Here is a 27854-nt window from a genome sequence, read left to right on the forward strand (position 1 = left end):
TGTGACACATGAACTTCCATTCAACATTTGCCTCAAAATAACACCAATGCCATAAATAATCATTCAAAAGTAGTAATTTTACATTTTCAACATCGTTACAGGCTTCAGGTGTTACATGTGCAATTGGCCGATGACACTGTCTATATCAGCCTCAGGTGGGTACAAGAATATTTTACCACTCGTGGCCCCAAGAATGAAGTTAATTTTTTTTTATAAAAATCCTACTTTTGAACATTTGTTTCCAGACCAACCTTCACCTTGGCCAATGTGTTTTTTTAAAATCTGTTATCACGGCAGGATTACCTATCCTAGTAGGAGGAAGGGTTCCTACTTGTCGTTTGCTAATAGATTAGGAAAGATCTGTATTCTCTAAAAGTAAAAGTGCAATTGTGACCTCATTCTTTCCTGTTAGGACTATGGTTCTGCTGCAAAACAGAGAAAGGAAGTCCTTCTTCACAATGTTAAATACTTACAGTTACAAAAGCACATTGGTTACAACTGCTGTTTAAATCTTAATTCAGTATGGCTTTCACATCAGGCTGATTTTTACAGGGCTACCATCTTCATAAATAAATTCTAAACTAAGTTGTTCATTGATTTTTGACAAGTAAGCAGATCAGTTTGACTAGCATATTTCACTGTGGGCTGGGGTTTATACTTCTACAATTTCACTTGAAAGTACTTCCATAATGCCAACTTGTTCGTGTTTCCTTTGGATCACATATGGCTCAACAACTTAATTACTGTACATTATAATGTTTTGGCCTACTAATGTGTGCAATAATGATTATTAAATTGTAAGTCAGCACAAAAACAATATACTGCATTCGGAAGAAGTCTGAAATAAAAGTGGGATAAAATAAAATCTGGAAATAGTAGTATCTGTGCAGAGAAAAATGGAATTAACATTTCAAAATCCAGGTGAGACCAGTCAACAAATTTGATAAGATCTGCCCTACCAAATTTCACACCCTTGTTATATTAAAACACCTTCCCTAGAGACAATGTTCAAAAGAGTGAAATGTAAGGCTTCTACATGAAGCACAATAGGAGCATTTCTTGCTTATAAGGAAATTCAGTATTAAACTCTTCATCTAGCCTAGCATCTGGATCCAAGTTCTGCTCCCTGTGCAGGTTGACATTCTAGATTGAGTCTCAGTTACATTATTTAAATCCAATATACATATTGAAGATTCGACCCCACTTCCTTCCTGTGTTCTTCTCAAAGAGCAAGGTTAATAATTATCTGTATAAATATGGATTCCAAGAAGTTAAACTTTTCATTATTATCTATTGCCATTAGTTTGGGGCAGCTAAAACAATTTTGCTTCCATTTCTGTAGTGTCTTTGCCAATAGTTGCCAGGCAATAGTGCAGTTGTTCAGTTGGTTGTAAAGATCTTATTTTGGGTCCTGCTAATTGTACAGAATTCTTACGTGGAGATGTGTGTGTTTCCAATGAGAAAGAGATCAGATTCAACTGTGTTGACCTCCACAGTGGTATGGCCTGTATACCTCACTCACAGCTGAGATTGGTACGTGAGTGGCAGCTAGTTTCAGAGTGTGAGTTTCACCTGTAGAACAATATCCCATTGAAGGAATCCTTCCTTCAGGTGCAGAGGAAAACATTTTCTTTCTACATATAAGTCAGCTTGCAACCTCGAAATCCAACTAATAGAACTCACAAGTACTCTGGTTAGTTAGATACAGTAAGACCAAAGGAGCATAGGTAGGTCAAGCCTGCTCCGTCTTTCAATAAGGTTGTAGCTGACCTGATCATCCTCAACTACACTTTGCTGTCTTTTTCCCATGGTCCTTTATTCCCTTGCTAATTAAAAATCTGTCTCAGCTTTTAATTTACTTAATGACCCAGCTTCTGAGTCCTGAGATAAAGAATTCCACAACTTCATCACTATTGTGAGAGCAGAAATTCCATCTCATCTCTGTCCTAACCAGGCGATCACGTTCTCTGAGATTATGCCCTGTTGTCCTCTCCCCTCCCACTTGGGAAAACAATCTCTCAGCATCTGCCCTGTTAAACCTCTTAAGAATCTTATGTTTCAGTAAAGTCACCTGTCATTCTTCTAAATTCTCTTGAGTACAGGCCCAGTCTACTCAACCTGTCCTCATAAGATAATCCCTTCATACCTGGGATCAACCTCGTAAACCTTCTCTGAACTGCCTCCAATTCCTGTATGTATTTTCTTTGATAAGGAGACCAAAACTGTTGGCCATATTCTGGGTGTGGTCTAGTTCTGGCCTTGTATAGTTTTAGCAAGACTTCCATATTTTTAGACTTCATTCCCTTTGAATTAAAGGCTGACATTCCATTTGCCTTCCTTATTAACTGCTGAACTTGTATGCCTACTCTTTGTGACCTATGCATGAAAACTTCTAATTGCCTCTGTGTTGCCATTTTCTGCAGTCTTCCTCCATTAAAATAATATTCAACTCTTCTTCTTCCTGCCTAAGTACATAACCTCAAATTTGCATACTTTTTTTCCCTCTGCCAAATATTTGCCCACTCACTTAACTGATCTATACCTCTGTACATACTTTTGTGTTAACTTCACCACTTGTCTTCCTACCATTTTTATGTCATTCACAAACTTGGTGATAGTACATTCACTTTCCTGATACAAGTCATTAATATATACAGTAAGTAATTGTGGCTCCAGCACTCATCCCTGTGGCACTAGTTACAGGTTGCCATTGTGAAATAACTCCCTTTATCCCATATCTCTGTTTTATTAGTTAGCCAATCCCATATCCATGTTAATATACTACCCCCAACACCATGGTCTCATACCTTCTAAATAGTCTAATGTGTGGTTCCTTACTAAATGCTTTTTGGAAATTCAAATGCATAACATTTACTTATTCTCTTTTATCTATCCAGCTTTTTGCCTCCTCAAAGAATTCTAATAAATACGTCAGGCATGATTTCTCCTTCATGAAGCCATGTTGACTCTGCTTGATCATATCATGCATTTCTAAATGATTGAAATTCTAACATTTTGCTAGTACTAGACATTAATCTACCTGCAAGGTTTGTGAGGGTTTGTAGGTTGAGGTTTAGGGTGTAGGTTTGCTCGCTGAGCTGTAGGTTTGATATCCAGACGTTTCATTACCTGGCTAGGTAACATCATCAGTGGCGACCTCCAAGTGAAGCGAAGCTGTTGTCTCCTGCTTTCTATTTATATGTTTGTCCTGGATGGGGTTCCTGGGGTTTGTGGTGATGTCATTTCAGGAAATATTACTTGCTAGTAGTATCAAAATTTATTTGCTGCCTCTTTTTTTGGTGTCTTTGTTTTTGTTTCCCAATCCTCTAGTTTAGCATTAAACTTTTCTACATTGTATTTTTTTTCAATTTGATGCTATCCTTACCTTCCTGGTTAATCATGATTGGTTTATCCCTTCCTAAGATCCTCCTTCCTCACTGGGGTTAATCTTTTTTTGAGAGTCAGGAATTATTTTTGTTCTAAATGTCTGCCATTGTAGCTGAGCAGTCTGTTCTGCTTTCTTTCCCAGTCCACTCTATCCTCACTCCTTTGAAATTACCTTTAGCACAGGTTTTATCCAAATTTCTTACTCATGAACTGAGAGTTAAATGCAGCCCCATTCTAGTCACTGTTTCATTTATTAAACCTGCCTCATTACACACTACTGGATCCAAAATAGTCTGACTCCTGGTTGGATCCACAATGTATTAGTCTAGGAGACTATCCTAATTCACATTATAAATAATTTCTCTATTTAATTTTCCCAATTGACACACAGATTAAAGTCACTCATGATTAATGTACTGTCATGTTTATATGCTGTCATTATCTCCTATTTGCTCTCTGTCCAACAGAACAGCTGCTGTTGGGTGACCAATAGACTAGTGTCATCATTTTCCTCTTATTTCCTACCTTCACCCATACCTTCTGATCCAATATTATTTCTTGCTACTTATTCCATCTTGCATTAACAATGCTATTCAACCTCCTTTTCCTTCCTGCCTGTCCTTAAAAGAATTTGTGTCTCACTAAATGCTTAGTTCCCAGGTTTGACTCATTGTTACAATGTCTCTATAATGGTCATAAGTTAGCCATTACTTTTATTTGTGCCATTAATTATTTTCCTTTGGTCAAAACACTATGTGAATATAAGTAAAGAACTGTAAATTAACACCTTTTTTCCATTTCTCCCCCTTTGACCTTATTTGTTGCTGTTTCTTTGTACACTCTGACCCTTCTTATCCCATTTTGGGTTTCATCATTCAAATAACTCCCAGGAATGTTGTAGTATTCTTTTGCTTTGAAAGCCTACACTTTCCCTCTCTCAAACCCCATCTCTAATCTTAATTTAAAGCAACTCTACAGTTAACCCACATTTCGAGAGAAGACAAGATCTTATCAAAATAATATCATTTACTAATAGTCTGTCGACACTGTTAGATTAAAGCTGATCTATATTTTCAAAAGCTGCTGCTGGATAGATGTTGCATGCATACACTCCAGTCAAATTATCTGGGGCTCCTCCTTCCAGTTTTTTTATTTAAACGAATGTCACATCTTGTTAATACTGAGGATTATCTGGAAGATGGTGATATGGAACTTATGGTTGTGTAAAACCAGAATTTCTTACTATTGAAATAAAGCAGCAAATAAATATTATTCTAATGATGTCCTTGCCCACACAAAAAATTAGCTTACAGATCTTTTTATTCACTCACAGGACGTGGGTGTCACTGAGTTTGCCACTAATTGTTGTTTCTCCTTCAATGCCCTTGAGGAAGCGATGGTTTGATTATATGGGCAATCTCTCCCTCTATCTCATGTTTTCCTATGACACTGTAGTCTAGTTTCTGCTTTAACTTGAGATGTAATTTAATCAACATTTATTTGACTGTTTGCATTTTCTAAACAATGTACTTGATGAGAAAGGCAGATGTACATTTGCTGACCTAGCCATTAGATGGCCAAGCAATACTACCTACAACCCTTTACTTTCAAAACATTTGTCTGCAGGGGACTGCAGTGGATTAGCACAATCCACTTTCCCTTCTGGGATGTGAAGTCAAATCCATTCTCCATTGGAAAAAGTGCAAGGGACCTATGTAAAGTAAAAATGGATATTATTAACCAGGTTCTCAGTGGACGTAGGCCTATAATTCTGACACAATGAGCACTTTCTCCTTAAGTCATGAAGGTAGTGACAATTAAACTAGTATGGCCTGAGGTACATTTTTGCAATAAGGTGACAGAGGGAGCAGCTACTTCATTCTGCATCTTGCCAGTGGCCATACCTGACTCCCAACATCTAGTTCAGTGTGGCAGTGGAGGAAGTTTTGGGCCAGCTTCGCTACCCAATTCTCTTTCACTCATGGCTATAAAGCACTTTGAGACATGTCTAAAGATACAATATAAATGCAGATCATTTTTTTCTCTCTGTGTAGAGAACACAAAAAACTTAGAAAATGGAGTTTGCATTTTTCAGAAGCTGAATTCTAAAATTGAGGTTAAAGTTTTTAACAACATGCAATATTATTGAAGTTAAAATTGATATTTGTGCTATTAATTTCTTGATTTTTGGTATCACTGATTTTATAGTTGACATTTGTTAAATGCTTAACTTATTGATGTTCATAATTTAAATAATCTTCCAGAATTCTTTTTACAAATTCTGTCTGCAACCTATAAAATATGATACAATGTCTTGGATAATTAATCTAAAGTTAATATGGTCACAGATTTGCTGGGTTTTTTTTAACAAAACATTCAATTTTCTGGATTAGAAATTGTGGCCATTGTGCTTCTCCCCGAAGTAATTTCATATAATTGTATGATAGTAATAAACTACAAGTTTACTATAAATTCTATGCACCTCGAGTAAAACTTACACAAATAATATAGATTTTCTTTTTGGAGAACTGCCTGTGTTAATCTCAAACTTTTATCAGATGCTATCTTCAAATAATTTTTAAACAACGTCATGATACTGTGGCATGCCTAATTGTATGACTTCCTGTGGTTTCATTTATTTTAGGCGAGGTTTGTACACATAATCACCATTTGTATGCCCCATCTAATTGAGATGGATGACAGTGTAAGAGATTACAGTAGCACCTACGTGGAAATTTGGCGAATTGTTAGATCAACCTGGAGAATTGACATTCAAAAAAAAATGAGCAATCTGACCTGGAGTCGTGAACCTTGAACTTAAAAAAAAATTGCACTATTGATTAAAGCAAAGGTACAGTATTACACTATTCATTCTGCCAGATATAAAGGGTACCCACTATACTGTGGGCAGTGTATTGCACTTAAATTTGTATCCTATTTAATTGTCTGGTTATTTAAAAGACAAACATGGGCTTCTCCCAGCTAGTAATTTCTGTGAAAGACTGTTGAGTTATGTATAACAAAGACAGGTTTTAAGTCTATAGTTTTGCAAGATATATATGTACATAAAATATTAATGCTACCCTCATCTTTCCAATCCCTATTTTGAGATCTAAAGGGTAACAGAGTCTAGCCAGTGTAAATGTCATACTTGTAAGGTCTTCAAACATCATCCAGTTGCATCCAATTATTGTAAATATTTTTTAAAAGCACTTTTTAAAATAAATTACTTTTTGTACTCTAGTATGTTTTAGCATATGAAAGTAGCAGATCAGTTGCATATTTCAGAAAATTATATCAGGTGTACAATTACACTGCCCACAGAACAACGATATCAGCAGTGCCCATTTTGACCTCTTCATTGACTGGATTAGACCAGCTTCTATTTGCAGCTTTAAGAATAAAAAGAAATGTAGTTTTGAATATGGTGTGTAAGGGGAGCATCTGTTTTTTTTTCTGTACAAATTACAAGCATTTATGTAATTTTGCTGTGAGTTTTTTTAAAGTAACTATTGAAATACTATACACTGTAAAATTGTCACTGTTATTAAAATTACTCTTAATTTTTTATGCACTGTATTTAAGTAACTTCTAACATTTACTTTTATTTAGTTCCAAGGATATACAGAACATCTATCTGTTTAACAAACTCAGATTGTACAAAAAGTCTAATTATAGATTGAACAGTGTCTGTTAAACTATTGTAGCAACATATGCTTGAAAACAGTTTTCAGTTAAGCTTGTACTAAAATTCAGCAAGGCAACTATGAATGTGTATTCACTAATTTGTTGACAAATCTACTGCCATTATAGTTCATGTTTGGGTTATTTTCCACTTAAGGACACTGCTTTAGTGTCTATCTCCAGAGGTTAACTGTATCTCAATATGTACAAAATATGCAAGAGAAAATTGATCTACTGAACTATCAACTATTGATGTGTCTATAATGTTGTGGAATTTATATTAGCCATCAATTTATCAATATCTTTTTAAATTATACTTTCCCTCCACAAGGCCTTTCACCTCCTTTAATTGAAAAAGTGTAGGTGAACCAGCCCTGGGTTCAGTAACTGATGCCTATATGTCACTGTGTTCAAGCCAACAGGTGCACTTTGTAAGGACAAGGACCTTTTGTGGGTTTGGGGTGGGGACATGAATGGGTGAAGAATGATGGTCTGTATCAGTTTTTTTCTGCAAAACCTGACTGCAAAATAGCAAATCCAGTGATTGAGGCAAGAACTGATGGAGTTCATCAGGAGCTTGGTTGGTTAATTTGAGCATCAAACCAAACACTGGAGTATAAACAGAAAATGTTGGACATACATACCAGATCTAGGACTTGTGCTCAAAACCACAGCATTGTAAACCAAGCATCTCAGACACTACATTATGGGGATGGGGATCTGGTTTATCATGCAATGCATGATAACACATTAGTGCGGGGGAAAAAGCCCTTTCATATACTCTGTCCCAGAAAAAGACTGGAAATAAAAGGAAATGAGAATTGTAAGAATTTGGTTTATTTGTGTTCTGTGCTTGTGTATACTGTCCTTTGTTCCATGTCCATACATATGCTTCCATATGTATATAATTTGTAGTTAATGGTCTGGATTAGTGCCTTTTGACAGTAGACTGTTATAGAACCCAATTTATAGTTTTTGTATATTTTCATTAATTGAATTTTTTGGTTAGTTCAAATTTTATTTACCCCAATAAAGCAATAAACATACTCAAATGGGCTTGTTGGTTTTCTTTGTTTTTGAATAGACATAAAATCATTTCTGTTATCTCTGTAAAGTTGTTCTTCCTAACTTCTTATAAAACTCCCTCAAATGAAAAATGTGGTTAAATTACATTTTGAGTTAGATTGCAGAGCATGTTATTTTGACCGACCACATGATTTGCAGAGTGCAGAATTCAGAATCAATTGTGACATTCCTTTAAAACAAATAGAAGCAGAAATATCTTTAGAATATTTGAATCTGATGGAGTATCATAGATTACAGAGCCATGTTACTGGGATCTCTAGAAACTTAATTGAGAGTATTCTGAATTTGAATGCAAGAGCCTAAGTTCTTAAGTACAGGTACAGTGGGGGCTAAAGTACATCCTTCTGTGATGCACATTGCCTGTGTTTCCACGTATATTCACTAGACTGCCTTTCTGTTGTGCAAAAGTATATTTTAAGTGCCGAATTATTATTATTTTATTAGCTTTTACACAGCAAATTTGTAATTAAAATTTGTTTATATAAGTGTATTAATCTGTAAGAGAAAAAGTGGCTAACTTTCATTTTAGAAAACAAATATTTTACTTTACGTTGTTTACAAGGTATTTACAAGTGTTCACATCAGTTACAAATCTTGACAGATAACACTGAATATAATAAAAAGATTGGAATGTCCCAAAACCATGCTTTGCAGGGACTGGAATCACACATATTCTCCACAGTCCGAGATGATCATTTTCTGCTTTGGTTTTCCATCTTTAGAACCTTGAGCCTGAAATATTTAAAAAATGGTTATGTATAGTTAGAGAAAAAGTAACCTCAATTAAACAGACACTAAAAATGCAATTTTTGATGATTTGTTTTGGTCTTGATCATTTGTCAGCCAGAAACAGAAAAATTAAAGGCATTTACTACTCTCTAAAACAAAGAATGCTAACCATAATCACTGAAATAACTAACCAAAACAAAATATAATTTTCTTAAAGAACAAAACAATTGTAGCGTTATTTTCTAAAAAAAATTGACTGTTTTGGTTTTCAACGCACCTAAATTGTATTAGAAACTCAACCTATTTTGACTGTTGGCGTGTACCTATAACCTCACATTCCAGAATAGCTCCAACACAGAAGAGGAGAGTGGTCTGTTAACATGGGTTCAAATCCCATGATGGTAGCTGGTGGAACTTAAGTTCAATTAATAATACATCGAGAATTGAAAGCTAACAACAGGTATACCATGATATGATCACCTTTTCAAAAACATTTGATTCAAGAATGTATGTTAGGGAAGGAAGTCTGCTGCGAGCAGTATTTATATTTCAAGAAATAATAAACACGTCACACACAAAGGATTTCCCATTTTCAGACAATGTGTTTAGCTTCTGTTTAATTTCCAAACTTCCATCCTTCAGCTGGGTCCTGGGTCACATCCTTTAACATATCACAACAAAGTTCACTATCCTTCCCTCCTCCTGATGCCTGCTGTATCTTTGTAATTTCTGCAGAGTGTTCCACACTGTTAGGAGTGTACATTGGTTACCTCATCCAAGTACCTTTGCTGTCCCAGTGCTGCTTCTAAGTGCCACCCTTTTCCTCCTCAACTTCTACACTTGTTTGCCCTGTCTGTTGCACTACGTAACGACTTCGAAAAGGATTTTAGAAAATACCCAACAGGTTCAATTACAAATTAATATCAGGTTCAGAAAAGATTTACAAGGATGTTGCCAGGTATGAGCTATAGGGAGAGGCTGAATAGACTGGGGCTGTTTTCTCTGCAGTTTTGGAGGTTGAGGGGTGATTTTAGAGAGGATTATAAAATCATGAGGGGCATGGGTAGGGTGCATAGCCAGGCTCTTTTTCCCAGGGTAGGGGAATCCAAGTTGAGTGGGCATTGGTTTAAGGTGAGGGGGGCAAAATTTAAAAGGGACCTGAGGGGCAACATTTTCACACAGAGTGTGGTACGTGTATGGAATGAGCTGCCAGGGGAAGTGGTGGAGGCTAGTACAATTACAACATTTAAAAGGCATCCAGATGAGTACATAATAGGAGGGGTTTCGAAGGATATGGACCAAATGCTGGCAAATGAGTCTAGATTGGTTTTAGATGTCTGGATGAGTTGGACTAAAGGGTCTGTTTCTGAAATGTATAATTCTATGATTCTAGAGGTACTTCACAATGAAAAATATTATAATGTTTTATTTTAAATATAAATATTTCTGTAACCATGATTCAATACTACAATGTAATACTGTTACACAGTATAACATTTATAATTTTAAAAATAACTCATCCTGACTCACCATGAAGAATGCAGCAGATCAAAGAAAAATACATTAATATTTAGGTGTTTCTTTATATAAAGAAAAGAAAGCCACAGGAATTTTCCTTCGCAAATGAAAGACTATCATTTTGCATTTATTTGGTCACTGATTTGGAATTCTGTTGACAACCAACACCCATCAGTTTTCAGCCCAAGTTCCAATACACAAAGATCACTGATACATATACTCCACCTGGATATGCTGCCTAAATCACCAAGTAAATTTATATTTGGAGGAGACCACCATTAACATTCCTTACAGTGTAGGATGGTGGGGTAAGCAATCATGTGAAAAGCAGAAAAATTAAATAACTTCTTAGACTTAAGTTTTATACTCACTTCGATCTGTTTGACTACATCCATTCCCTCCACCACTTCCCCAAATACCACATGTTTTCCATCCAACCAGTCTGTTTTGTCAAGGGTAATGAAAAACTGAGATCCATTTGTGTTTATTCCAGAGTTTGCCATCGATAATAAACCTAAGCAAAACAAAAAAAAAGTCAATGACACTGTTCAATGTTAATGAGTCCAAAATTCAATGCATAATTTCCCATGTCAAAATATGTTCTTTTTATTAGCGAGTTTGGAGAAGATTTGTAGCTCAGGTTGAGGTTCTGGATGTAGGTTTGCTCGCTGAGCTTGAAGGTTTGTTTTCAGACGTTTCGTCACTGTACTAGGTAACATCTTCAGTGAGCCTCCAAAGGAAGCACTTGTGGTGTAGCCCGCTTTCTATTTATATGTTTAGTTTCCCTTGGGTTCCTGGAGAACAAGAACAGCAAATGACATCACTGTAGGAAATGATGTCATTTCCCTGTGGTGACATTGTTTCTTATGGTGATGTCATTTCCTGTTCTTTTTCTCAGGGGACTCAAACATATAAATAGAAAGCAGGCTACACCACCAGTGCTTCATTCAGAGACTCATTGAAGATCTTACCTGGTATAGTGACAAAACATCTGAAAACAAACCTTGCAGCTCAGTGAGCAAAGCTCCACCCATGCTCTTTTTATGATTAGCTCCTTAGTTTGTATAGTTTCAATTGGAAGATATCAGCAGCTGGAATTATTACATTCCAAGTTCTAAGAATATATCAAGAATTGAAGAATACAATCACTTTACAAACTGAAGTGAAACAAACTACATGGCAAGGACTTTAAAAATAAACGAAAAGCACAAAAGTTTTAGTTTCTCCAACATTTCAACTGGTAAATGTCAGCCAAATTGTCCAAAAAGTTCATTGGTTCAATTTCTGGGCTGTGTTGGAGTTCGCTGATCTCAGCTGGGGCAGTGGTGACAGTACTCCCTATGCCTGCAGTGACCTACTGGGCTTTGGAAGAGGTAAAACAAAGTTCCTGCTCCTGATCAAATTTGAAAAGACCCTGGGAAACATGGTACCTGCCACAATGAAACAGCCTGCTAATGGTGACCACCTAGGATTACCAAGAGTACAAGGCATGTGGAAACAGCATTGAAGGACTTCCAGCATCAGTAAAAGACTGCTGCAGTTCAATGAAAGGAAAGAAAACTGGAGAAAATAGCAACTGAGGAACTACTGCAATAAAATTCTCAGCTATTTTACCTATTTACTCCAGCTGTTTATACACACAAGGATTATTTTTATAGGACAAAATCTTAAAAATGTATAGCAAACTTAACTTTTATCTATAAATATATAAAACATTTCCTTTATTATTAAGTTGCGAATACGCAGGCCTCTCATTTTTCAAGTAAACCGACCGATGGCATGATAGAGGACTTTGTAGCTGGGGGAAGGACCGATCCTTTCTGTCTTATTGTAGATCCGGTCTATTAATAAGCAGGTTCTTTAAAGTTTTTTGTGCAAAATTTGAAGACCCTCATTTGTGCTCAGCTTACACCAAAACCTTCAGTTGTTGCATGGGAACACTGGCCCAGTCAAGATCAGCACCACATACTTCAATATTATAACAGTGAATAGCTGAATGATGGGAAGCTGCATTTATACACCAAGTTTACATATCAATGTATATCAAAAATTTGGAAATACTCTACCTGGTGCTGAGTGTTTTAGGATAAAGTTTTCATCATCAAACTTTCTGCCGTAGATGGATTTCCCTCCGGTTCCATTATGGTTGGTGAAGTCACCACCCTGACACATGAACTGTGGGATGATGCGATGGAAACTACTGCCTTTGAAGCCAAATCCTTTCTCGTGTGTACAGAGACAACGGAAGTTCTCTGAAAGAAATGTTTTCAATATCCTCACAAAAAAAAACAATTTGCAGAATCTTAGCAAACTCTGTCAGCTAACGAAGAAATAAAAGCAAAACACCAGAGATCTGAAATGAAAACATATGCATTCAGCAATCCTTGCAGCATTTGTGGAGAGGGAACCAGAGTTTTGAGTTGACTATGACTGCTTCAGTTATTAAGGAAATCACTGATTCACATGTGGCTAGTTCACATCCAGATCTTTGTCACTCAAATAAAAAACAGAAAATGTTGGAAATACAGGGGCAAGGTAACATCATTAGTAATTCTAGTGGCCTGGACTAAAGATCCAGAGACATTAACAGAATAACTGAGGAATTTAAATAAATTTCAAATGATGACTACAAACTTACTGGGTTGTCATTAAAAACACATCTGGTTCACAATATCCTTTCGGGCAGGAAATCTGCTGTCCTTACCTGGCCTACAGGTAACTCCAGATCTATTGCAATGTGCCTACTTTCTGAAGTGGTTTAGGAAGCTACTCAATTGGATTCAAGGTGGCGACTCACTGTGTATTCAAGAGTAATCATGAATGGGCTATAAATGCGGCCTTGCCCCTTTCCCCTATCTAAATTTTTTGGATGTAGGTTTGCTCATTGAGCTGGAAGGTTTATTTCCAAATGTTTCGTCACCCTACTAGGTAACATCTTCAGAGGGCCTCCAGGTGAAATAGTACCTTTTTATTAAAGTCGTTCAATTGGTTTTTAAAACATGATCTTTCTGATCAAGTCACAGGGAAAGTAAGAATGTTTGAAAGAGAGTGAAATTTCTGTTTTTGTTCAGGAATGTCCAAGCCTTCCATGTCTGCAGGCCAGCTTGGTGCTTACCACAATAAACCACATTTTCAGTTGAAGTCTATGTTTACTACATCTCAAGCCACGCAAACCCACACATCTTTGTGTTTTGATTTAGGATTGTTTTTCCAGTGAAGTTGTAAATCTCCAGACTCAAAAATTCAGAAGGGACGAGTCAGCAAATAGAAAATAAGTGCACATATGAGTTACCACAAATAACTGATGCACCTCAGTATGCCTACCCAAACGTAAGCAACAGTTGGTATACTCAGATGGAAGATGCAGAGAGACACTTTATAAAGAAGACAGTGTAAATAAAGGGGCAAAATACTAGTCATTAATACAAGTTCTGTGTCTTTGGTCTCGATGCTAGAAAGGTCACAGCTGTGTATACAAAGTTAATCTTTACCTGCAGTCATTGGAACGATATCAGCTCGTAATAAAAAACGTAACCTGCCAACAGGTTTGTTGCCAATTTTAATATCCATGTAAACTTGAGGATTGGTTCTTGTTTTTTTGGCTGGTGGTTCACCCTAAAAAGAAATAAATCTCTTTTAATAGAGTCATAGAATCATACAGCACAGAAACAGACCCATTAGCCTAACTTGTTCATGCTGACCTGTTATCCCAAGCTTAACCATCCCATTTGCCTGTGTTTGGTACATATTGCTCTAAACCTTTCCTGTTCATGTATCTATCCAAATGTCTTTTAGATGTTGTAACTGTACCTGCATCTACCACTTCTTCTGGCATCTCATTCCATACATGCACCCTCTATGTGGAAAACGTTGCCTCTCAGGTCCTTTTTAAATATATGCCCTCTCACCTTAAACCTAAGCCCTCTAGTTTTGGACTCCCCTATCCGGGGGAAAAGATTCTGGCTATTCACCTCATCTATATCTCTCATAATTTTGTAAACTTCTATAAAGTCACTCCTCAGCCTCTGACACACCAGGAAATAAATGTCCCAGCCTATCCAGCCTCTCCTTATAACCCAAACCCTTCAGTCCAAGTAACATCTTTATAAATCTTTCCTACACCCTTTCTAGTTTAACAACATCCTTATGAGTAAAAGGAAACTTCTAAAATCCAAAAGAAAAAGTGTTTACATGACACACTGCAGTAACTTGCCAAGCCTCCTTCATTAGCATTTTCCAAACCTGTGCCTCGACCAACTAAAAGCAAAAGGACAGCAGAAGTACTGGGAACACTATCACCTGCAAATTCTTCTCCATGCCACACACCACCCTGACTTGGAACTTTATCACTGTTTCTTCACTGTTGATGGAATAAAATCCTGGACTCCCTTTCTAACAGCATTGTGTTTGTATCTGCATCTGATAGACTGCAGTGGCACAACAAACAGCTCAACACCTTCTTCTCAAGGGCCATTAGAGATTGGTAACAAATCCAGCACAATTCCTACATCCATGAAAAAGTTTTTTTTAAAATGTACTTTTCCTCTGATTCCAGCTTATCATAATAGATTTTTTATAAACCTTTAACTAATAAAAAATTTCCTCAGCATTCCAAACCATTGATCAGTTTAATACTCTTAACTACTTTTACAAATATTTTCCTGTCAAAATGAACAACTACTGTGGAGAATGTATGCACTTTTAACTTCAAGCATAAGGTATGAACACCATGCATGGGCAGACATCAGACCAAGCTTCCCCTATTTTCTCTAACAGCAGCGTTCCCAGCTCTAACCTTCAAAACAATCCTCCACCGGGTTAGCATTTTAATCTCCTACACATCTCTATCCAAGATAACCAAACATGTGCAGTTCGATACTGTAAATCTACGACTGTCCAGAACAATTGGCATCTGAACCTATGTTCAGTCATAGAGACGTACAACATGGAAACAGACCCTTCGGTCCAAACCGTCCATGACGACCAGATCCCTTTTGTTTTCTTTCCTAGTAATTCACTACATATTAAACTGGTAAATTCAGGCATCAAAATAGGCTCTATAGCTCAATAGAATTCTGTTCAATTTCTCAACAACAGGTTAGATTCATATGGAACCTCAAAACAAGGAATTCTCCAAGGGGTTAAACAGAGCACATGGTGACAAAATCTTACCTCCTGTGTTTGTGTACTTCCATCATTTCCTCCCTGCTCTTCATTTTCATTCTCTTCTAGAGTTTTACCAGCAAACTTTTTCAACCAGTCATCATCTGACCACACTAGAAAGAGAGGGACACTATTTATGTTTCACTCAAAAGGAACATTTGAGATACATATTACATATTAAAATTACTAGGTCAGTCACAATATTCTGTTTTAATGTGCACTGAAATAAATCTCCTTTTCTCAATGTCAACAGGGAATTGCATTTTACATGTTTGTTCTCATTTATCCACAACACCAGCTGCACCTGTTGATAGCACTGTAGCAGGCTGCTCACCAGCAAAACTTCTGCTATCAGCCAAGAATAAGATACAGACAGGGCGTCTACTTTTACAAACAAACAGGCCACCTTTGTTTTTCCTTTCTTTGGAAAGAATTCTGAACTGTCAACTCGGAGATTTATCTCATTCACAACTCCATGCTTGATTCTCCCACCAGTTTATAGGACTACCCACAACATCAAGATGACCCAAACAATGTTTTCGGTGGCTGCAATGCATTATCTATTCCAGATCTCTGTGCAGCCCATGACACATTCAGAGCTGAAAAATGTGTTGCTGGAAATGTGCAGCAGGTCAGGCAGCATCCAAGGAGCAGGAGAATTGACGTTTTGGGCATAAGCCCTTCTTCAGGACACATTCAGCCCCAGCATTCTTCTCAAGACGTAGCTCTTCCATTTTCTAATTGAGTGGGACTGCTCTTGCTTGGTCCCACTCTGACATACCCAATCATAGCCACAGCATCTCTAGCAATGGATTCCCTCCATTAATCACACCACCCCTGTAAATCCTCAGTTCCCATCCAAATTTCAATGAGGAAACAGCTTCCATGATAATCCCATATAATGATTGCCACTGTCTCCACTTTAGATAGTATGCCTGACATCCATTTTGCACAACCCATGCCATCTCCTGCTGAAGTGGACAGTGACCTTAATGTCTAGTTCACTGGTCTGTTCTTTCAATCCGATACCCACAAAGGCTGCCTCCTTCCATCTCCATAACACTGCCTGTCTTTTACCTCCACCACAGACTATTTGCCACACCAATTTTCATCTGCACCCCTTTCGTAAATAGAAACAGGAAATGCTGCAGAAACTCAGCAGGTCTTGAACATCTGTGGAGAAAGAAGCAAAGTTAATGTTTCAAATCTATTTTGACTCTTCTTCAGAATTTCAGTTTGAAAACTGTATCAAATTATATTATAACCAAAGTCATGTCAATTTTGAAGCATTAACTTAATTTTTCTTTCTCCACAGATGCTGCTCGACCTGAGTTTCTCCAGCTCACTTTTTAAAACAAATTCAGCTTTCCAGCATCTGCAATACTTTGTTTTTAATTGCTTTTCTCTCTGACCTGACTCCCTATCTCCCAAATACCTCAGATTTAAAACTGCCATCATCATTTTTAAATGCCTGAACCTTTTGGTTTTTTTTTACCAAATCCTTTTGTGCCCTCTCCTTTCAGCCCACATGACTCTCCTTCCCTGACAAACACTTTTATTTATAACCTTGGAGCACTTTGTTTTCCTACATGAAGGGTTCTATGTAAATGCTAGCTGTTTTTGTTTGTAAACCATTATGAAACATTTATTCCCAGCACAATGGTTCTATAGCACACTGGTTGGGGTTGGTTAGCTCAGATGGCTGGTTCGTCACCAACAGCGTGGGTTCAGTTCCCACACCGATACCAGGAAGATCCTACCTTGTAGACCTCTCTCTCCTCACTTGCAATAAAGCAGTTCTCAGGTTAAACCATCATCAACAGTCTCTCTCTAATAAGGGAGCAACCCTATGGCCCTCTGGGACTATGACAACTTGACCTTTTACCTCAGTACAGTGGCAAAGGCAATCTTGTGAAGGTTTGCCTCTGTAACTAGCCAATGAATTTTCAGAAATGAATTCTGCTAAAGCCGCAAAACAGTCTTTGTTCTTTCATGAGCTGTGTGCATCGTTCACCAAGGCAAAAATTTGTTGGCCCTCCCTAAATGCCCTCAAATTGCATGGCCTGTAAAGGCATTTCAGAGGGCAATTAAAATTCAATCCATTGCTGTGGGTCTGGGGTCATATGTAGGCCAGACTGGGTAAGGACAGTAGGTTTGCTTCCCTAAAGGACATTAGTGAACCAGATAAATTTTTACAACAATCAATGATAGCTGTTGTGGATTCTAGCTTTACACTCCAAATTTATGAACCCAATTTAAAACCCTACTAGCTGCTGTGGTGGGATTCATGTCCATATCCTCTGAGCAGAAGTAATTGTAATGTAGGAATGGACTTGTCTCTGCAAACTTAGTCCTTGGTAACACAAACACTGATTAAAGGAATAATCACTCAATATATCAACATGATGTGAGAAGTTAATTGCCTTTATTCTATGGTACCCTGTAAAGAATGGGAGCCTGTAAATCAGCAACAGCTTACTTCCCAATATATTCAACATCTATTAAAACTTTTAGCTTTAATTCAGATTCACTTTTATTCACAATCAGTTCAAGTAAACAGTAAGAAGAAAATGCCCAATTCTTCTTTGTTTAATCACATCAGTTTTGTCTTTATCCTCCTGATTAAACTTGTCCTTCCCTCCTGAAGGAAGTAATTCCTCATGCAATTCCTTAAACGCTGCCAAGCATTTACTCAGTCAGCACGCGACTCAAGTGGCCATTATTTGCACACGTCCTTCACATTATTGATTTCTATTCAGCTGTTAGGACGTCAGTTCTACATAGTCTGTTCCTCACCTATTCTCCACATTAAGGCCGAAGATCGGTTCTGGGAGCTTCCTGATCTAGCTGAGCTGCATACAACTTAAGCCTCCCTGAGCCGATGCGCCAAAACCCAACTCCTTTTATTTCTCACCTGCTCTTGAGGATCCCTCTTTAATCCGCATGGGTTTTGCCAGATTTACTCGGATTGTCCTTCCAAAAAGTTCAGATTCATTCTAATTAATGGAAAAAAAAGAGATCAGCCACTATTCTTCATAGAACACACACATTTTATACAATGGTTCTTGGCAATGACAATCCAGACTATTTTGTATTTATGACATTTTAAATGTGTTTTCAAGAAAGCAACTCTATTTATTTGTTACAGAAGTCTGCCAGTTTTTATTATAAAAAGGTTCAGAGCTGCCAGGTTGCCTATTTGTTCTAGATCATTTGCCACTTACCATGTTATCAATGGCAGCTGCAGCGTCCTGAAAGAAAAAAATTAAAAAGGCTACAAATTGTCAATAAGCAGCAGAATCCATTATCATCCAGACACCTTCATACATCTAAAGGAAATATCTGAGAGTCATACTGGCGATACAATAGATATCTTAGATACCACCACTAAAACAAATCTCCATAGTGCTGTATACAGCTTTTATATATTAAAAAATAAAGCTTTTTGCTTCCTGTGGAGAGAGACAATGTGTGTTCATTTGTGAGGTGCGTGCCTCATTCAAAATCCACACCTTCCAAGTGTTGTCCCTGAACAACAATTACCAGCAGAGGCCCTGACTAATGATCTGCTCCTCAGAATGTGAAACTAAAAACATATTGTTGGCCCATTGTTATTCAAGATTCCATTTCATATAAATAGTCCAAAGTATTCAACAGAATGATTGGTAAAAAGAATTAGGACAACTAAATACCATGCTGGCCTTTCTACACATTTTACATGAACAGTGAATATAGATTAAGACAGGCTAATGAATGGCGTCACTTCGTCAAAGAGCAATACAATATTTGTCAGCTGACAGATCTTTCAACCACAGGATATATTTTAATATTTTCATTCAATCACCTCTAATTAAAACATTATTTAATTGGGGCCCTGTACCCAGAGGCAGGGACAAAAATGACAGAACCTAGTGGTCCCTGCCTTCCAACCTGAACACAATAGACCCTCTACAGCCAGTTATTGGGCCCTGGTATATCCTCCTGGCCCCAGCCCTTTATGAACTCTTTCTAATGCCCAAGTGGTATTTCATTACACTCCCACTGAGAATAAAAGGTTGGTTTTCTTCTCAGCTTTGGAAAAAAAAACAATCATCTCACCTCAGCATTTTCAAATTCAATGAATGCAAAACCTCTGTGTTTTTCTGTTTAAAGATACAAAAAGGATTTAGATTTTTAGCTATTTCATAATCACCACTGTGGTGTTACTCACACAAAAGCATTAAGCCTCAATAGTCATCACATGGAAGTAGCTCTCACTGTATTCGGAACGTCACACTGACTGGTTTGTTACCAGCTCTTAACAAGTGTTAAATTTAAACCTTTCCTTTTTAATAAAACATATTTACAGACAATTTTCAGTATAAGGATTTTGGGAAAGAGATTTTTATTTCGTAAAAACTCAGTATTTACTCAGTTTGCATGTATTCTGAATCTGTTCAATCAGTTGGAGGAATATTAAGTGAAGTATTTACCGGTTTCATAATCCAGTGGAATTTGAATGTCCATGATATCTCCAAATGGAATGAAAGCTGCATGAAGCACTTTCTCATCTACCTCTTCAGCAAGACCTCCTACAGGTGATAACACAAAACATACATTAAATATAACAGGATTTTCTGGGAGAACATCACCACTTTGACTAAGAGTCAAAAATTTGGAACTCCCTTCTTAACAGATACTGTGGGTGGACTGTGGTGCACTGGAAAAGCACAGCAGGTCAGTAGTATCCGAGGAGAATCGACGTTTTGGAAAAGAGCCTTTCATCTGATCTTCAGCATCTGCAATCCTCACTTTCTCCTAGATACTGTGGGTGTACTTACATCCCATGGGCAGCAGCAACTCAAGACGGTAGCTCACCACAATATTCAGAACGGCAATTAGGGATGGGTAACAAATGTTGGCCTTGGCATCAACATCAGATGGCACGATAGAATTAAAACAATTCAAGCAATGGAAAACCTATTCACTTCAATCACTAAGTCTGGCAGCATTCAATTGACAACAAACATCTTCTGGTTTTGTAGGTGTTTCCCTTGAACTAAGATTACTTTGACCGCAGAATACAATAGGATCCACACTCTCTATCAAACTCACTTCCCTTTTACCCTCAGTCTTTGCATTTCATTTATTTGCATTGAATGATTCTTCATTCTCAGTAACTTTAATCTCTATCCAAACTCACCTTGTCAATGCTTCTCTGACTGCCTGTGATTTCTCTCAATCACTCTTTCCACAGAAATTCCTTTTTATAGAACTCAGCTTTATTCCCCAATATTTTATTAATTTTAGAACAGAAAGTACTTGATCTTGAGTAGGGCAAGACTAATAAAGTGAAACTATATATACAGTATGTGAGATATGTTATCCAGTATTAAGAAAATTTTACCTAATTGCAGCATACATCATCCAAAAAAATGGAGATGCCTAGCTATTTCCTGTGTTTCTTGGAAACACACAATTGTCTATTTTCAACAATCTTGCCTGACACAGGAAACAGTATCAAACTCTCCACTGGTACAGAAGTGAGTGATTGCCTGATACCTTATCACATATTGTAACAATAATACAAATATGTCTTATGATGGTGCTTTCAAATGAATTTGAGTGCTCAACATTCAGACAATGAGAACTTTAAATGCTATATTCTTAAAACAATGTGATCAAAGGATAATTTCGCTTTTTAAAATTTTCAGTTTCATTGTAATTGACAAAGAACTGAATTCTGTTAAGCTTTAAAACAATATGGTGCCTGTTACATTCAATTCCTCCACATGAAGTGATTCATTTTGAAAAACAAAACTGAACAACATGCAATGCAATTGGAAAAGGTGTATGGCACATAGCACACTCTGAATAATTGCACATCTTCCAAAGTACATCTACTTGTCTATCAAAGAGCTTAGCAACTGTTTAAGAAATAAGCTGCATATCGAGTTCCCTTCATATTGAAATATAAAGAAGGTTTATTGTAGTACCATTTTATAAATAAATCTTACTTCGAATTTGCAGCAATTTTAGAGATCAGGTTTGAAGAGACTAAGTGCAATTCACTGCCCAACTTTTTGGAAGAAAATATTTCATTGACAAAATATGCCAGGGGACAGCAAGATAAGATTAGACATACAGAGGAACCTTAATTATCCGAATGAGATAGGTGGGCAGATCTTCATCTGGAAAATTGATTACTTGGTTAATTGATTTCCTCTGGGGCTCGGAGTTTTCTGTGAAGTCTACTCCCCGTTCAGGAGACTAGGCAGCAGCACACCACGCACAAGCCCTGTCCCCTCAACCACATCCACTCGCCCCAACCCCATGGGGTGGGGGGGGGGGGGCAGACTGCACACCAACTGGAAGACTGCTGCTGCCTTTGTGAGGTAAGTCTCCAAATAGCGCACACAACTTTTTGACAGATTCCACCTCTGCCCTGTGCAGAACAATGTTGGAGAGATTATCTGGGAAAGGGGGGGTTTAGGATTCACCCATGTAGAACTCCAGGGAAAGTGTGTGGGAGAGAACAGGAGGTCAGTCATTTAGAGACAGTGTCTGGACTGTTCAGGACTGTTCTCGGCAGCATTTCAGTGAGCCAAGTTCGTTTTTAATCATTGTACCTGTAAACAAAAGACGCGATCAGGGTTGACGCAGCTCTTTGACGTAATGTTTCTATCGGGACCTTGAGATCCCCTTCAGATAATCCGATATTCAGATATTGATATTCGGATAATCGAGGTTCCTCTGTATTAGGGTACACCACAGCTTTAGTTTAAAGTAAGCTGCGTACTATTCTAACACTCATGAATGGAGGCCTCGTTAGCTCTTGTCCAGATGCAGTTGTAGAATGTCTTACATCTAGATACGCCCCAAAGCCACAGTCATTTTTGACATAGAAGGCAGCTATCCTGTCCTTCAAGTTTTTGCCAGCTCTCCTTGGAGCAAAACATTCAACCACACTCCCTGACAGCCCTGCAAGTTCATTTCCTTCAAGTTGATCAACTTCCTTTCAAAACCATTGATCATCTCAGTTTGACCACCATCCTAGGCAGTAAATTAATGGCAAATCAATCACTACAAAAGTAAAGTTCTTTGTCACATTCTCTTTACATCTGTTGCCCTTAAACTATTCTGCACATTTATTATTTAATCCTTTGATATTCAAATATTTCCCGTTTCTGCTCCATTTGCTAACTGTGAAATATCTATCTAAGCTGCAATGATGAATGACCATTAAGGAAAGTCAGTTTCCAATTGCTCCTCTCTTCATGGAAATGCCTTATTTTTCCATTTCACTTCTTCTCACATGACGCAACCAAGATTAAATATTCAATTTGAGGCAAAAACCTGCATTCCACCATTCTATAACAAAATGTGTTAACACACATGGGCTGAGCTATTGGAGATAGAACCATTTAAAGATCGGAGAGGTTTTTTTTTCAAACACAATCCCTTTTAGATTTTATTTCCAAGTGTGTTTTTACAGACATTTATTACACTAAGAACTAAGGAATCTACCCACAAATCAAACAACATCCAACTGCCTCCAAATGACAATCAGGTCGAGTTACTTGATTTTACAGTGAGTTTATCAAGTCACTACATGACAGTGCAGTATAAATAGTAATTTTATCTGTCAAAAGACCACCACGTAAAGGCAGGCTGCACGTGAGTTGAGAGTTGAGAGTTCCAAAGCTTTAATTGCTGCTGTGAAGTCCCAAGCGACTGTGCTCCAGATCTAACAAGTGACAACACTTCAGGTACTTAACTCCTCCCTATCAACTCTCAAAGATCTCACCGAAGAATGGTGACAAATTTCAAACCTCGAAATAGTCACAGTGGAAAAGAGTTTTGAAACCACTGACCCAAGGAGTAAACTCCATAGCAGGAATTTATCTCAGGTTAAAAATATTCTCATTGGCTGGACAATCGTTTGTTGAATAGTCATTATAATAGTATCTTGGTTAGAGGGGGGAAAAAAACTGCTGATGTTGTAATCCAGAGTAGACAGGCAGGAGACTGGGAGTACACAACAAGCCAGGCAGCATCAGGAGAGACAGGCAGGAGGCTGGGAGTACACAGCAAGCCAGGCAGCATCAGGAGAGACAGGCAGGAGGCTGGGAGAACACAGCAAACCAGGCAGCATGAGGAGGTTAAGGCAGGAGGCTGGGAGAACACAGCAAGCCAGGCAGCATCAGGAGAGACAGGCAGGAGGCTGGGAGTACACAGCAAGCCAGGCAGCATCAGGAGAGACAGGCAGGAGGCTGGGAGTACACAGCAAGCCAGGCAGCATCAGGAGAGACAGGCAGGAGGCTGGGAGTACACAGCAAGCCAGGCAGCATCAGGAGAGACAGGCAGGAGGCTGGGAGTACACAGCAAGCCAGGCAGCATCAGGAGAGACAGGCAGGAGGCTGGGAGTACACAGCAAGCCAGGCAGCATCAGGAGAGACAGGCAGGAGGCTGGGAGAACGCAGCAAGGCAGGCAGCATCAGGAGGGACAGGCAGGAGGCTGGGGGAAACGCAGCAAGGCAGGCAGCATCAGGAGGGACAGGCAGGAGGCTGGGAGAACACAGCAAACCAGGCAGCTTTAGGAGGGACAGGCAGGAGGCTGGGAGAACACAGCAAGCCAGGCAGCATCAGGAGGGACAGGCAGGAGGCTGGGAGAACACAGCAAGCCAGGCAGCATCACGTGGAGAAGTCAATGTTTCGGGTGTCACCTCTCCACCTCCTGATGCTGCCTGGCTTGCTGTGTTCTTCCATTGTAATAATAACAGCAAATTATGTATAATTCTGGCCGAATTATATTTTGGCTTTATCAATATTTTAAAAGGACCGCATTAATTAAAACGGCTCGTTATTTTGCGCAATTCTACCTGATTGTTAAATGAATGCATTCTCAGATTGAGAAATGATAAATTATAAACGGAAAAATTGTTTAGAAGATGGTAATATTTAAAAGAAACAAACGAGAAGTCACATTCAGACGATCTTGCTCGCAAAGATGAGCTTTGTTCATTGTTCAGGGCTTTGGAACTTGCCCACCAGACTATTAAACACTAACAAATACCCCGTGGAGAATGTTATTTCACTGCGAAAGGACTCTAAAAGGAGATAAAGAGCGGCCGTGGCCCTTCCTTACTCACCCACGTACAGCACCCGCTTGGTCGACGCCATCTTCTCTTGAACTTTACCCTCTCAACTCCAGCCTTTGACCCTGACACTTGCTCAATGCTTGGTTTCTTTAACCAGTTCCTTTTCAAACATGAATTATACGAACTTGAAAATAACCGTGTCAATGAAGAGAAAAAAATAACACGCAAGCTAACTTTCTAAAGTGGACTAGACAGGGAAATGAAAACCATTTTGAAGCAATAGTCAGAGTGGGGTGAAGTAGATGCAGAAACATCAGAGCAGAGCCAGACATTAATCATATGGCCCCCTATAGACACTTCTAACCAAAACATGCCTGGGGGAGGTGCGGCTTGAAAATAAGCTTATGTTCTGTAATATTCCACAGTCCTCTCTCTACGGGATATATAGGAAAATTGCTGTTGACTCCAATTCAGACTTCCTGACCCGCTGCGCTTTTCCAGCAACACATTTTCAGCTCTGATCTCCAGCATCTGCAGACCTCACTTTCTCCTCCAGGTAAGAGTTACAGGCAATCAAGGAAGAAGAGTAGCCTGCTCCACTATTCAATATCATAGCTGATCTGATTTCAACCTCAACTCTACGTTCCTGCATATCCATCTATCTACCTGTTTTAAAATAGATCCTGCATCCATTGCCTTTTGAGAAAGAGAATTCCAAAGACTTACAATCGTCTGAAGGATTTATTTTCCTCATCTCTGTCTTAAATTGGCATCTGAAGAAGGGCTCATGCCCGAAACGTCGATTCTCCTGCTCCTTGGATGCTGCCTGTCCTGTTGCGCTTTTCCAGCAACACATTTTCCTCTGATCTCCAGCATCTGCAGTCCTCACTTTCCCCTCGAAGATTTTAACCTACTGCAAATCCTCTTGCAAGGATGCCTTCCTCGAAGATGCTCTCTTCCTCCCTCCACAAGGATTTCAGTGAGTCCCTCTCTCACTGCACACCCCAGGTCATCTCCTCTGCCATTCCTGAAGAAGGGCTCATGCCCGAAACGTCGATTCTCCTGCTCCTTGGATGCTGCCTGACTTGCTACGCTTTTCCAGCAACACATTTTCAGCTTAAATTGGCACCCTCCTATTTTTAAACTCTGAGCCCTAGTTCTAGATTCTTCCACAAAGTTGTACTCCAGTCACTGGAGTTAATCCATTCAAGATTTTAAAAATTTCCCCAAGCATTATTCAATTAAATCTTTAATGAGTTTTATTTCTGCATCGTAACAATTCCACACTTTCAAACTTTATACTAAAATTACTTGCAAGGGAAGGCTAGCGAGTTGGCTGGATGGCTAGTTTGCAAAGCAGCCTTAGGCCAACAGTTTGTGTTCAATTTCTGCCCTCACCTGAGATGTGATGACCCTAAGGTTAAACCATCACCAGTCTTCTTTCTCTGATGAGGTTAAAAATCACACACCAGGTTATAGTCCAACAGGTTTATTTGGAAGCACTAGCTTTCGAGGCACTGCCTCTTCATCGGGTGACAACCAAATAAACCTGTTGGACTATAACCTGGTGTTGTGTGATTTTTAACTTTGTACACACCAATCCAACACCAGCACCTCCACATCATTTTTGAATGAGAGAATAAAACTATGGTTACTTTACCTTATATCTGTTTCTGTCAGCGTTGTGTACTGGTTTCACTATAAAATATCTTTTGTCAGGTTCCTTCTCATTCAGTTCCTTTCTCAACTGGGTATTCCATAAAACCTTCGACACTGAAAATCAAGCTTCTGACCTCTTTTCTGCAGTGTTCCATGACTGGAACTTGTACATGAACCAAACTTAATGCAGGACATTAGTGACAGCCTTGGATTTATAATTTGATTTGGCAATAAAATACAGCAATATATTTATTTTTGCTTCACTGTAAATTGGTAATTAGCTCAAGTTTATTTTCAATTTCCTCAACCTTTAGCTATTTTTACACCTTTCATAGGGGAGGCATGGTGTTCCAGTTTCCTTTCAATATGTGGAATCTTGCAATTATCAACATATTTATAGAGATTGCAATTACAGCAGTTGTATCCTCTGGCTACTTCCTTCAATTGCCCCAATCAGTTTGTTACCATCCGCAAATCTAATTGAAAAGCAAAACAAGCTGAAAATGTTGAATGGCCTACTTTTATTCCCCAATTCCCAATGTACATTACCTTCCGTATAAAAAAAATTATCAATATCGTTCGGAAGTTGAGGTTGAACCAAATAGACAATGAGGGTCTCAGGTTCAATCACTAACCTACACTTGAGTGGATTTTATTAGGAACTACAATCAGGATCACAAACTTTCAGTCAGAGAAGGGAGAGATACCCAGTGACATCTGCAAAGTGTGCATACATGAAAGTGGACATGGACAGCACTGGGCCTCCATATGATGTTGAATAGCTAATATATTGAATGCTCAATGGAGACACTTGGACAAAACACCAGTTGGCATCTGATTGCTTCGAAACAATATTCCAAAGAGAACCTCTTCAGGAATGGGATTAAAAAGTAGGAAGAAATATCAAGTTTATTCTTATAGATCTCAAACCTAAATTTGTTTGAACGGATTTGTGATCAATCGTTATGATTTGATTAATATATTCTCTTAGCACTTCCCTAATGCTGGAAACTCTTCTATTTATAGATATGGGCGATATATAACAGTTTTATTAAATGAAAAACAAATTCAGTTTCATAAACTGGAATTATCCATTTCCAGATGTGTTGTGGTTCTGTTCGCCGAGCTGGGAATTTGTGTTCCAGACATTTCGACCCCTGTCTAGGTGACATCCTCAGTGCTCGGGAGCCTCCTGTGAAGCGCTTCTATGATGTTTTCTCCAGCATTTATAGTGGTTTGAATCTGCCGCTTTCGGTTGTCAGTTCCAGCTGTCCGCTGCAGTGATCGGTATGTTGGGTCCAGGTCAATGTGCTTATTGATTGAATCTGTGGATGAATGCCATGCCTCTAGGAATTCCCTGGCTGTTCTGTTTGGCTTGTCCTATAATAATAGTGTTGTCCCAGTCGAATTCATGTTGCTTGTCATCTGCGTGTGTGGCTACGAAGGATAGCTGGTCGTGTCGTTTCGTGGCTAGTTGGTGTTCATGGATGTGGATCGTTAGCGGTCATCCTGTTTGTCCTATGTAGTGTTTTGTGCAGTCCTTGCATG

The 27854-nt window shown here is 38.5% G+C and overlaps 2 protein-coding genes across 8 annotated transcripts in view; one reads left to right on the forward strand and one right to left on the reverse strand.

Moving 5' to 3' along the window:
• LOC122563556 (homeobox-containing protein 1-like) overlaps positions 1-6746 on the forward strand; it is a 60748-nt gene extending 54002 nt beyond the window's left edge. For all 5 annotated transcript variants that reach the window (XM_043717431.1, XM_043717436.1, XM_043717430.1 and 2 more), the window contains one exon: positions 6032-6746. The gene's annotated coding sequence lies outside the window, so the exon portion shown is untranslated. The remainder of the gene's footprint in view (positions 1-6031) is intronic.
• Positions 6747-8680: 1934 nt separating this feature from the next.
• ppie (peptidylprolyl isomerase E (cyclophilin E)) lies at positions 8681-24887 on the reverse strand. Of its 3 annotated transcripts, XM_043717438.1 has the most exons (10): positions 24699-24887; positions 20040-20138; positions 19666-19709; positions 18792-18818; positions 18482-18563; positions 15577-15680; positions 13896-14019; positions 12471-12656; positions 10776-10918; positions 8681-8889 (listed from the first exon to the last, which is right to left on the reverse strand). In XM_043717438.1, exons 1-10 carry the CDS (start codon positions 24727-24729, stop codon positions 8821-8823), a joined length of 909 nt encoding a protein of 302 aa, XP_043573373.1. In that variant the 5' UTR covers positions 24730-24887; the 3' UTR covers positions 8681-8820. The 3 variants fall into 3 exon arrangements, with proteins under 3 accessions (XP_043573373.1, XP_043573374.1, XP_043573375.1); XM_043717439.1 differs by lacking the exons at positions 19666-19709; positions 24699-24887 and having other exon boundaries at positions 20040-20113; XM_043717440.1 differs by lacking the exons at positions 18792-18818; positions 19666-19709; positions 24699-24887 and having other exon boundaries at positions 20040-20112.
• Positions 24888-27854: the final 2967 nt, after the last annotated feature.

The sequence above is a fragment of the Chiloscyllium plagiosum genome, chromosome 27, assembly GCF_004010195.1.
Source record: "Chiloscyllium plagiosum isolate BGI_BamShark_2017 chromosome 27, ASM401019v2, whole genome shotgun sequence".
Classification (NCBI taxonomy): domain Eukaryota; kingdom Metazoa; phylum Chordata; class Chondrichthyes; order Orectolobiformes; family Hemiscylliidae; genus Chiloscyllium; species Chiloscyllium plagiosum.

Coding starts and splice junctions, on each gene's coding strand:
- ppie (XM_043717438.1), bottom strand. CDS start 24,729: ATGGCGTCGACCAAGCGGGTGCTGTACGTGG. Junction 19,710..20,039: donor TCCACTGGATTATGAAACCG/GTAAATACTTCA, acceptor ATCTTTAAACAG/AAAAACACAGAGGTTTTGCA. Junction 14,020..15,576: donor GAAGTACACAAACACAGGAG/GTAAGATTTTGT, acceptor ATTTCTTTTTAG/GGTGAACCACCAGCCAAAAA.